The 11,912-nt window shown below is 43.5% G+C and overlaps 1 protein-coding gene across 1 annotated transcript; it reads left to right on the top strand.

Moving 5' to 3' along the window:
* Positions 1-337: 337 nt before the first annotated feature.
* Positions 338-11,745, top strand: SC5D (sterol-C5-desaturase). The gene is made up of 6 exons (XM_084782515.1): positions 338-412; positions 2,456-2,540; positions 4,501-4,718; positions 5,760-5,892; positions 7,037-7,137; positions 7,451-11,745. Exons 3-6 carry the CDS (start codon positions 4,509-4,511, stop codon positions 7,904-7,906), a joined length of 900 nt encoding a protein of 299 aa, XP_084638641.1. The 5' UTR covers positions 338-412; positions 2,456-2,540; positions 4,501-4,508; the 3' UTR covers positions 7,907-11,745.
* Positions 11,746-11,912: the final 167 nt, after the last annotated feature.

Below are 11,912 nucleotides of genomic sequence, written 5' to 3'. Positions count from 1 at the left end.
ATGCTGCATAAAAGGGCTTCCTCCAGGAAGATGAAAAACAAAACAAGCAAACAACAACAACAACAAAACAATCCTGCAGATTGTTGAATGTTTGAGCCACATGAATGGGACGAATGACTGCCATTAACGTCAAAAGAAACGGCTTGATTTTTCCTGCAGACCGAGTGTCATTTTGCACTCCAGCTAGGCAGCATCTCCTCAAAGTGTGCAGGGGGCGGGGCTCACGCAGGTGACCACGTGACCGCGGAGGTCGTGCCTAACCAAGTCGCGCGATCTGCCGACATATCAGCTTATGGCGCAGGCCGCTGATTGGCGGGCTGTCTGCATGTGGGCGGGGCCCTGACGTGCATCCAGCTCCGGGTTCCCGGAGACGGAATAGCGGCCTCGCTGGGAGCTACTCCGCGCTTGCCAGGTAGGTTGTATGCGCCGGTAGCTGGGCAGCCGCGAGTGGTAAGACCTGCAGGCGATCGCGTGGGATCCGCAGGTGCCTGACATCCCTCAGATGTATGTTATCCTCGGCAGAGGTGTGACCGTCCCAATAAGAGCTCAGGTGGCATGGGGTAGTGGCCTGGTGGACACCTCGGGCCCAGGGGCCTGCGATGAAGGTAGGGCATTGGCAGGACAGGGAAGGACACCGGCCCGGGAGAGCTGGGTCCCCGCCAGTGCTGGAGGTTACCTGCTGTGGATCCCACATCCAAGGGGAGATGGACAACGCTGATACTTTGCTTTGCGATGGTCTTCTCCTGGAGAAGGCGCCAAGTTGAGAACCAGTGTCCTGACAGTTTACTGCGACCTAGGGTGGTGTGCCGGCGCTCCCTGCCCTTTTGAAGACTGCAAGCGGCGACTTACTTTAAGCATCGTTTCTAAAAAGTCTCAGATACTGGCACCCCTGCTTTATTGCCGAGTAAACTCGAAGGAGAAGTTACTTGAACACTTTGTGTGTTAGCTGAGTATTTATCATCAGTTTTGTTAAAATGTGCTCGCCTTCTGACCCTTGCTCTCTTACTGTACTATATAATTAGTGTGAAGAACTCAGAATTCCGTATCTGTATGTGTCTCTAGAGAAGTAATTCTGTAGAAGAAACAAGCACTGGGCTTTATATCACTTTGACTATTCCTTACAGAACAAAGTTATTTAAACTATTCCTGCCTTCACTGCCCAATATATTAAGGTTATACAAGTACACACGTTATTATAGACTTGTGAGAATTAGATGAGAGAACCAACTCCATTACTTCTACAAATGTGTAAAGGCCAGTTGAGATGTGCAGGGAACATAACAGCTCAAGTTCCAAACCATATAGCCAATAGCCTAAGGAAAGGGGTGGACTGAGGGGCTTAAAGTAATATGTAGATTTTCTTTAATATATAAATGCTAGCTTTTTTTATGTTTCCATGCTTTTTCTTCAGTTAAGAAAATATAGTAGTTTTAAGTCATTTAAATATAATACTGTATTTATTTACTTATCTATTTGATGCTGGAGAAGGGAACCAAGGCTTTGGACATGCTAGGCCAGAGGAATATCACTGAACCACACTCCAGGCCTATTTAATTGATAACTATGGTTTAAAAAAATTTTTTTTCCTGCAATGGCAGTATAAGATTTAATGTAAACTTCCGTTTCAAACAATAATGCCTAGATAACTTGGAATCCACAGGGCCTCTCTGACTTTAAGGGGTTTAATCCTTAGAATTAGGTACAAAATTATATGAACATGTGGGTGTTTATCATAGCACTTGATACCGGTTAAATTGTTTACTGAATTATCAGTAGCATTTAAGATGGAGAAATAAACACCTAACACTTAATGTAAATTTTTTTTATGGTGAAATAAGAGAAAATCTTTATGATTCATCCCCCAAGCAAAGGGCTAAGCACCTTAGCAATAAGCTCCAAGCTGGGGTTGGTGCTGCAAGGCTACTAGGAAAGCTGTGGGGGTGGGGTGGGGGCGGGGTGGGGGTGGGGTGGGGGCGGGGTGGGGGTGGGGTGGGGGTGGGGTGGGGTGGCTTGAGTAATGGGTCTGGAGGGAGACGGTGAGAGGTAGGAAAGATTTTTTTTTTAAACGAAGAAACTCAAAAAAATCCCTGGCATAAGTGAGCAAAGGATAAAGATACAGACCATTCACAGGAAAAGGGTAATTTAGTACAAATATATGACGTTGTGTTCAATATCACTCAAGGTAAATGTGAATTAACTATGCACCAAGATGCCTTTTCTTTCCTGTTGAGTTGAAGATACCCCAGGGGTTGTGGAGAAACGGTCACTGCCCTCCATCGCCTGAGGCACACAAAGCAGTTCAGCACCTATAGAGAGCAGTTGAACAACCTGCACCAGGTCACCATGCCGTTTCTCCCTGAAACTGTCATGCCTGTAAACGTTCACTTAACACAAGAGCAGTTGTCTCAAAGCCTGGAAGCCTGAGAACCAAACTGTTGTTTTGTTTTTCCCACAGGCTCAGTGCTCGGACTCATCTGATGACAGTGCCTGGCTCCGAGTGACTGGAAGACACACCCTTTGTTTCTTGGGTCACATACCAGGTACTCCTGCCTGTGCCTTCTGGAAGTGTTTCACTCTTTTGGTCTTTTGTTAACTTTTGACTTACTTCCATGTGAAAAGGTCAGAGTAGCTGAAGACAGCCCACAGGTGGCAGTAAGGACGGAACTGAAGTCAGAACTGCACAGGACAGTATTGAGGGTGGTGTTGGTATGTGACATGTTTCTGCCACATCCTAATGAAAGAGACGATATAGGGTCTAAGACCGTACATGACTTATGGACTAGCAAGACATATTGTTGAAGTTTAACTGGCAGTGAGGACCAAAATATTGCCTAGGAGAGAAAAATAGAATACTAGCCATGTTTGATAAGATGGGCGTGACAATAAAAAAGAAAACAGGTATCACCAGTGGCTGCATTGATCCTGAAACCAGATGGCATACATGCATGCGCGTTCATGCTTATTAATAGACAGAAGTACGCTAGTAGCAGCATGGAGAGGGAAGGGGTTAGGAAGGAAGACAGTGGGACAGTGGAAAATATCTGAACGTCTAGCAGAAGATACTTGGAAATTTCCCTACGCCTAGACAAGTCTTTTGTATGTTCTTAACTTCATGCTCCAAAGAATGTTTACAGCATTTTCATTTCCCCCCACTGTAACTATAAGACAACCTTCTCACCAAGGAGTGCCATGCTTAGAATAGCAAGTGTTTAGAAAGAAAGAAAGAAAGAAAGAAAGAAAGAAAGAAAGAAAGAAAAGCAAGTGTTTCTATCTGCCATAAAGATCTATTCTCAGAATGACTTATTGCATAAAATGGTATTGGCAGGTCAGCATTAATAAATGTTTGCTAGGGCTGGGGAGATGCCTCAATAGTTAAGAACACTTGCAGAGGACTCAAGTTCAGTTCCCATTGTTCGTACCAGGCAACTTACAACAGCCTCTGTAACTCCAGCTTGAGGGGAATCAATATCTAGCCCCCGCAGGCACCTGCGTTCATGTGTCATGTATTCAGACTTACTGACGTACGTATAAAATAAAATTTTAAAAATCTTTTTTAAAGAAAGCTTTATTATGTGAATAGACAGTGGTGGTAAGCCAGCAGGTAATTGGAAGATTTTTCTTCCTACGTGTATTTGTGTGTATGTGTGTGTGCATGTGTCTGTGTGCATGGGAAGGTTGGCGGACAACTTCGGTTACTGTCCTTGGCCACTTTCCATTTTTTGTATGACATAGAGCCTTTCATTGGCCTAAAACTCTGCACAAGGGTTCACAGCATAGCTGAGCCAGCTGACCAAGATGCCCCAGGGCCCTCTTGTCTCTCCTTCCCGTCTTGCCATTGATGGACTTATTTAGATGCAAGCCGCCATGGCCTGCTCATCACTTGGCCTCTGGGGAATCCAAACTCAGGTCCTCGCATTTGCAAGGGGAGCACACAGTTGACCAAACTATCTCCCCAGCCCAACTTAAGGATTTCCTAGCACTGAAAAGACAGTGAAACTTACCCTCGTCAAGCCGTGAGTAACTTAGGAGGCTACTCTTGAAGAAATGCTAAACACTGATCATGTTGCTTCTGGTGGCGCGATTGGGAAACTGCTGGAAGGTTATTAGAATGTGTGTGTGTGGATAGTGTGACAGCGTGGGTGGCTATGTTGTGAACCCCCTCGTGAAAATCACAGAAGGTGTTTGTGATGATAACTAGTGCTTAAGCTAAAACCTAGGATGGTGAACGGGGGAGAAGAAATCCTTTCAAAGGCATCTTGCACTGTGTTGCTTCATCACTTGGCATCCGGACCCTGCCGTGTGATTAATGCCTAATTTCAACACTGTTTATAATATGAAGAGGCCAGATTAGGAATGGTGTGTATCAATACTCCCTTTGCTGCCAAAGATGAGGCTGATAGCTACATGAGATTGTTTTTAGTCTGGGAACTGTACGTACAGCTTTTTTTTTGAAAAGTTGTAGAGACGAGAGGTGTGAATTGTCACACACTTGTCCTGCAGGTGCTGCGATGGACCTGGTTCTCAGCGTGGCCGATTACTACGTCTTTACCCCGTACGTGTATCCAGCCACATGGCCCGAGGACAACATTGTCCGACAAACTGTTAGTCTCTTGATTGTCACGAACCTGGGCGCTTATATCCTCTACTTCTTCTGTGCGACCCTCAGCTACTATTTTATCTATGATCATTCCTTAATGAAACATCCACAGTTTTTAAAGGTAAGAGATTTTTTTTCTAGCTCCTGTTACCATAAAAGTAATGATATATTTGTGAGTTAGTCCAGTCAGTTAAGCTGGTTTTATGTAAATAATGTTTGAAAACAACTCCCTGAATGGGCTGGATATTTTTATAAGCGTTAACCACCTCTTTCTTTCTTGTATTCTAAATAATAAGTAGGTCTCATTGCTTTCTGTTAGCCTGGAATCTTACTTCACCAGGTCCTTGGATGAGAATGACTTTGCTGATATTGATGAATAAATGTATGTAGGGTAATTATTGTGCTTAAGTGAATATTTTACTCTCTGGCTTTTGCAAGCGGAAAGGTGTTTTTACCGTGTGCATTTTTCTGTGGCTGAGCTGGGGATTCCTTTTTCAGCAGTTAAGACTTGTTCATAATTTTCTGTGACCATTACTGGTATTTGTCATATAGTCCCTGAACTGAGAGGAGCCAGGGAAGGAAATTCATTTAAATATTATGCCACAAATGGCAAGTCATATAGATTTGGTGTAGAAGAGAATTCAGAGAGGACGGTACTTGCTCCCTTTGGTTGGCATCAAGGAATGTTTTTCTTACACTTTCCCGTGCGTTAAAATCTTCACAGGAAAAATTTGGAAGTAAGCCATTTAGTATAAAAGAGAATTCAGTGGAATCAGCAGTTAAGAGTGCATATTGCTTCTGCAGAGGACCCGAGTTTGGTACATAGCACCCATGTTGACAGCTCAACTGCCTGAAACACCAGCTCCCTAGGGTCTGCTGGCCTACCTCCACAGACGTTGCACTCACTTGCACATATCTACACACACACACACACACACACACACACACACACACACACACGTACAGATAATTAAAAGTAAAATGTAAAATAAAATCCAAGGAAAAGAGGGGTAAGGACATAGGTTAGTGGTGGAATTCTTGTCTGACATGAGCCAGAGCCTAAGTATAAACAGAATATCTAAAAATCCATCCCAGTCAACTCTGTGACGGTTTAGGTGAACGGATTTTGTGAATTTTAAATAACTGGAACTTTTATCTTTAGAATCAAGTCTCTCGAGAGATCACGTACACTGTCAAGGCTTTGCCGTGGATTAGTATCCCCACTGTTTCACTGTTCTTGTTGGAGTTGAGGGGTTACAGCAAACTCTACGATGACATAGGAGACTTTCCAAATGGTGAGTAGATGCTGGGAGGGTCTAAATACATGTTAGTGTGGCTTCTCTCTTCCTGTCCCTCCCCCTTTCTGTTGTTTGTACTTTATTTGTGTGTGTGTGTGTGTGTGTGTGTGTGTGTGTGTGTGTGTGTGTGTTTGTTCATATGTGTTCTTGTACACAGTAGGCCAGAGGGCTACCTCAAATTCCATCTTCAGAACTACTCTTTACCTCTCATTTGTTTGTTTTGTTTGTCCTGAGACAGAACCTCAGTATGGGAATGAGAGAATGAGAAACATCAGGGGAGGGCACTGTAGATACATGGGGCGGTGTGAGCCAGGTCAGAGGTAAGAGGCTGCAGGCCCTGGGGGAGGTGGAGTACATCAGCTTGGTTGAGCAGTCCCAGGAGGATGAGGCTGGAAAGGGGCTGATTATGGGGTGCATTTATGGAGTGAAGGTATTGAGTGGGAAATTAAGCCCCAGGCAAGGAGGTAATGCACAGGATCCATTTAGGAGTGCTAATATAAAGGAAAACAGTGGGATTGCCCTGTCCCGTGGGCACCTTTTGTAGTTTAATTAAGAACAATGACTCAGCAGTTAAGAGGACCCAAGTTCAGTTCCCAGCACCCGCATCAAGTGCCTTACAACTGTTAGTGATTCCAGCCACAGAGGCACCAGAGCCTCTGGCCTTCACGTGCACACACATAATTAAAAATAGTCAAGTTACTAGCTAGGTTTGGTGGCTCACTCCTTTAAGCTCAGCCCCCGGGAGGCAGAGGCAGGCAGCGCTCTGAGTTTGAGTCCACCCTGGTCTCTACAGAGTTAGTTCTAGGACAACCAGGGCTACACAGAGAAACCCTGCCTTGGAAAACAAGACAAGCAATAATTTTAATCATAAAAAGGAAATATACTGTATGGGCAATTTTTATGGTTTTGCATAGCAGCTAAATTTTAATTAACAATTACAAAATTAGTGACAGGTAGAAGGTTTCAAGTTATTAGGTAAGGGGCAGGAAAGTGGGCCGTTCTGGGCAGTGAAGGGAGCTGAGCCTACAGTGTGCTGATGGTGTGTGAGGTTAGCATCCCCTTCTGCATTTGTATGGACACGTGGAGGGAACACTAACTCTGCAGCCAAACTCAGACTCCTGTTCTGCATGATGTCTTTTAGGCTGGATCCATCTCGCCATTAGCGTGATGTCCTTCCTCTTTTTCACGGACATGCTGATCTACTGGATCCACAGGGGCCTGCACCATAGACTGGCCTACAAGGTAGAGTTGTTTAAAGAGGAGGGAAGGTGGAGATGTCACACATTTCGGTATTACAATATTGTACTCGAGATTCTGAGTGTTCCTCTTGCTTGTATTAAATACCCCAGGGCTGATTGTAGGCCCTGCGTACATTTTATTTCTATTTTTCTTTGTGGGTCTGGAGGGACTGTCTTACAGTTTCAACCTTGGGGACAGAGAAGGAGTGACTTTGCCAATTCCAATCAGGTCATGTCTGCACCAGGAGAGAAGAAACTCAGTTTGCTGTCGCCTGAGGTGGCGCCCAAGGCTCTAACTGTATTCCTTTCTTCCTCAGCGCATACATAAACCTCATCATATGTGGAAGATCCCCACTCCATTTGCAAGCCACGCTTTTCACCCTGTGGACGGCTTCCTTCAGAGTCTGCCTTACCATATATACCCCTTTGTCTTCCCACTACACAAGGTGGTATACTTGGGGTTGTATGTCCTGGTTAATGTCTGGACAATTTCTATCCATGACGGTGATTTCCGTGTACCCCACATCCTAAGGCCATTTATCAACGGGTCAGCTCACCACACAGACCACCACATATTCTTTGACTATAACTATGGACAGTATTTCACACTGTGGGATAGAATTGGAGGCTCTTTTAAACATCCTTCCTCCTTTGAAGGGAAAGGACCACATAGTTTTGTAAGGAGCATGACAGAAGAAGCAGCCAACGGCTTTGCAGAAAATGGCTGTAAAAGCAAAAAAGTATGCAATGGAGAGTTTACAAAGAATAAGTAGACTATTCCCCAATTATTAACTATTTTACGTAAAAAAAATAATGTACACACAGTCAAGATACATAGCAAATTAAGTGGTGTCATTTGAATGTCAGCATTGCGTGTCTTGCTGAGGAATGGTCCTGGTGGTAAACTGAGGGAAGATGCTGGGAGCACCAAGATTGTAATTTCATGGTTAATATGTCAGAAATTGGCCCAGGGACAACTTGTGTCTTTCCAGCCAGCAGCTCTGCAGCCTGTACAGCCCAACAACAACTTTAAGTAAGATAGAAAATAAGCTACTGAAGAAGCTCTTCTGCGTCCTTTTGCCTTAATCCACTCATACTCGTTAAGGAAAAAGTATCCATTGTGCTTAACCATACTGAGACTAGCCAGGGAATACTAATGTGAAGATGGCGCCCATTCCTGGAGTGGCTGGCTCTGCGGTAAGGGTAGAGAATTTGCAGGGCTTTGATTAAATAGGGACATCAGCCTGAACAATCTGATACAATGAGTGACTATGTATATGATTTCCTTAATGGCTGATGTAATAAGATTATATTTTCTTCCTATACATAGGCACTTTATTCTCTGGGGCATTATCAGATTTTAATAATGAATAAAGAAATGGTAATTTTTTTTTTTAATGTCAGCTCTTCCACGATTCAATCCAGATAGGAGATTATTTAACTGAAGATCTTGATTAGTGTCATCTTTTTATTTTCAGTGTTTTAAGACAGGGTTTCTCTGTAGCCCTGGCTATCCTGGAACTCGCTTTTATAGAGCAGGCTGGCCTCGAACTCAGAGATCTGCCTGCCTCTGCTGGGATTAAAAGTGTGCACCACCACTTCCCAGCTTGGTGTGTGTCATTTAAAAGCACTGTTTAATAAGCCTACTGTCATAAATCTGGAAAATGTTAGATATAAGCTTGTGGCACCCAAGTGACACATCTCTTTTGAATAAAGTGGATGCACTGTGCTTTTGATGTATTTCTAAGTTACAAGATGACTTTTTGTTGTTGTTAAGGGAATTATTGCCAAGTACTTAAGTCTACCTGAGATATGCTTTGAAACCTCATCCTTCATTTCCTCCCTTTCTTCCTATTGCTTCTGGAAATAAAAAAAGCCCACAAACAAACAAAAACCTCACAAACACTTCCATGAAGAAAGGTGAGTGTTATATTTGCAATAGAAGGAAATATGTTTTTATAAAGATAGTCTGTTGGCTGTTTATGCAAAACCCAATAAAAGCTGACCATGACTGCTATTAGCCACTAAAGTGTTATAGAGCAGAGCGTCCTTTGTATAAATTAGTGTCACTTTAAAGGCATAGAGGTGATGTGGGTTGTAAAAGCTGAGAGCATCCTAGGTGCTCAAAGTCAGACTGTGCTGGACACAAGTGTCACTGCAATGATCTCTTTTACTCGACGAATCCTTTCTCATTACTAAGTTGATGTTATCAAGTGTTCTGAGGAAGTGGAAACAAGAAGTAAAGAGGCTCTGTGTTTAGGATCTAGGCTTCCTCCTTTTTGGAAATACAGCCACTCAGGACCCTGGATTTTGAATGCATAAGCATCTCTAAGACAAGGACTGATTAAAATGTTGGATGAATCTGACAGCCCAGCTTAGAAGTGTGCCGTGGATACAAAATGGTCCTCAAGACACACTGTTTGACACCACATCAAGAAAAGGCAACCCTGCCCAATGGGACATCTCCATTACTCCTAGCCCCCAAGGCTCAGGACAAATAAAGGAGGAGGAGGAGGCAGAAAGATTGTGAGAGCAGAGGCCAGGGAAGCACGCCGCAGTATGAGGGGACATGAGGGGCCTTTGTGCTTGTGAGTGCACTGTAGCTGTGGCCACTTATACACAATCCAACCAGTCAGCATTCCAGCATGGCTGGGGTGTGGATAGGGCCTCACAGTCCTTCTAGCTAGAGAGCTACTGACAGTTTATAGCTGCAAGGGAAGGGAGAGTCAGTTTGCAGTGGTGCAGTCTCTTAAGTTGCTTTTGTGCTGATGGGTGGCCCTGCACCCCAACGGCTAGGGGTACCTTTAACTGGACTCTGGCTCATAAAGAAAAAAGAGGTATGAAATTGGGAGAGGCATTATGGGGGTGTCTGGGAGAACATGGGAAGGGCAGAGTGGATATGATCAAGATGCGTTGTGTGTGTGTGTGTGTGAAATAAAGAATAGCTAAATACATTTTCAGAGACTCCTGGGCAGTTACTCTCTAGCTTTACCTCAGGAGCTGCTAAGAGCCTTGGAGTTAGGAAGTGGGAGTCACAGCAGCGGTCCTTTGCAGCCTTGCTTTCCCACCTCATAGGGGATGAGCCACTCTCTCCCAATAAGATCAAGCACAGAGAATGGTGGCTCCTGTTTTGTGGGTCCAGTGGTGGTCGTTCTTAGTCTTCGGCTAGCCCCTCAGTAGCAGTGCAGTGGAGGAGGCTACTTTCCCCTTCACACTAGCAGGTGAAAAACACTGAGATGAGTGAGTTACAGTAAAGTCGAAAACTAGATGTTGCTCACTGTGAATTTTCTTTAATGAAGTAAAGTAACTAGTATTTTTGTTGCTGTAGCATTCTTTTTAAAAGCATGTCATAAACCAGTAAAATCGGGAGACAAACTAGACGCCTGTCTTCCCCCCAAATAGAGTAAACTTCTTAGCAAGAACAGGAAGTGTATGACCCAGGCTTTACCACCAAGCCAGGGTTTGGATAGGAAGAAGAATATTCATAAAAAATTGTCTTAGTAAATATTTGCTTTGTCCGAGCCTGACAAAAATGTTTTCTTCCTAAATCTCTAAAAGTCAAGTTGAAGGTTTTTTATTAATTCTAAGTGTAATAGAAATTAAAAATAAGTTCTAATCTGGCTCCTTTAACAGTTAACTCCTTAGTTGAGCCTATCCAAGTCTCCTGAACTTGTAGCCATTTGCTTTTTTATAATGAGATTTTCCTAAATTTGGTAAGAGACTTATAAGTTTGATCCAGTCCCCAGGTCAGACTTGAGCTCAGGTACCTGGACAGCATCCTATCATTCCGAGGTAACCAGTAACCACTTACCAGTGGGGTGGTATCAGAAGTTAGTCATTTGACTTGAAGTCATCTGTGCCCTCTCATGGAGCTAGCTTATCTCATAGCTTTTGTTATCCTCCATCATTTCTCTCTCTCTCTGTATATATATATCTGATATATATATATCTGAATATTGTAATTTTACGCAGCCATTCATTAGATGAAAATATGAACCCCTAACATGCTGCTAAAGAAACAAATAGAAACTTTATACACATCAATCTATTAAGACAGGTACTGGGCTGATGGTTCACGTCTCCTGCTCTGGCAGTATCTTGCTTTCAGACAGTTAAATGTGCCTGTCCTAACTGTACAGTTCAGCCTTGGCATACCAATGCCACCATCACTCTCAGTCAAGACAGAACATTTCCTTCATCAGAGCATGCATTGTCTCCCTCTGCAGTCAATGCCGCCCCTCCCCCTGCCCCTCTCCCCTCTCCGGTTGGGTGCATTCCAGGTAACCACTGATACAGTCTGCCCCTGGGGATTCATTTTGTCTGCTCTAGAATTTCATTTAAGTCAAATCAGATGAGATACACTCTTGTGTTGAGGTTAGGTTCTTGGAGAGTGTTTTGTTTTGGTTTTAGCTTAACATGTTTTGACATGTGTGCTGTTGTATTTATCAACTTTGTCTCTTTATATTGGTAAGTGGTATTCCTATTATGATGTACTTATTATACTAAATAATATACTACTATTGGCCAATCTGTGTATCTGTTGATGGGTATTTGGGTTATTTCCAGTGTGGGAATATTTTGAATAAATGTACATCAGACATTTGTAAACAAATCATTGTCTGGACCTGTGTTTTTCATTTTCATTGTTGTTGTTGGTGGTGGTTGTGGTTTGGTTTTTTGGTTTTTCAAGATGGGATTCTCTGTGTAACTCTGGCTATCCTGGAACTTACTCTGTAGGCCAGGCTGGCCTTGAACTCAGAGATCCGCTTTCCTTTGCCT

This window comes from Acomys minous, assembly GCF_964271855.1.
Source record: "Acomys minous genome assembly, chromosome: 5".
NCBI classification, from domain to species: domain Eukaryota; kingdom Metazoa; phylum Chordata; class Mammalia; order Rodentia; family Muridae; genus Acomys; species Acomys minous.
The sequence above is the reverse complement of the archived record's forward strand: the minus strand, read 5'-3'. Positions and strand labels throughout refer to the sequence as shown.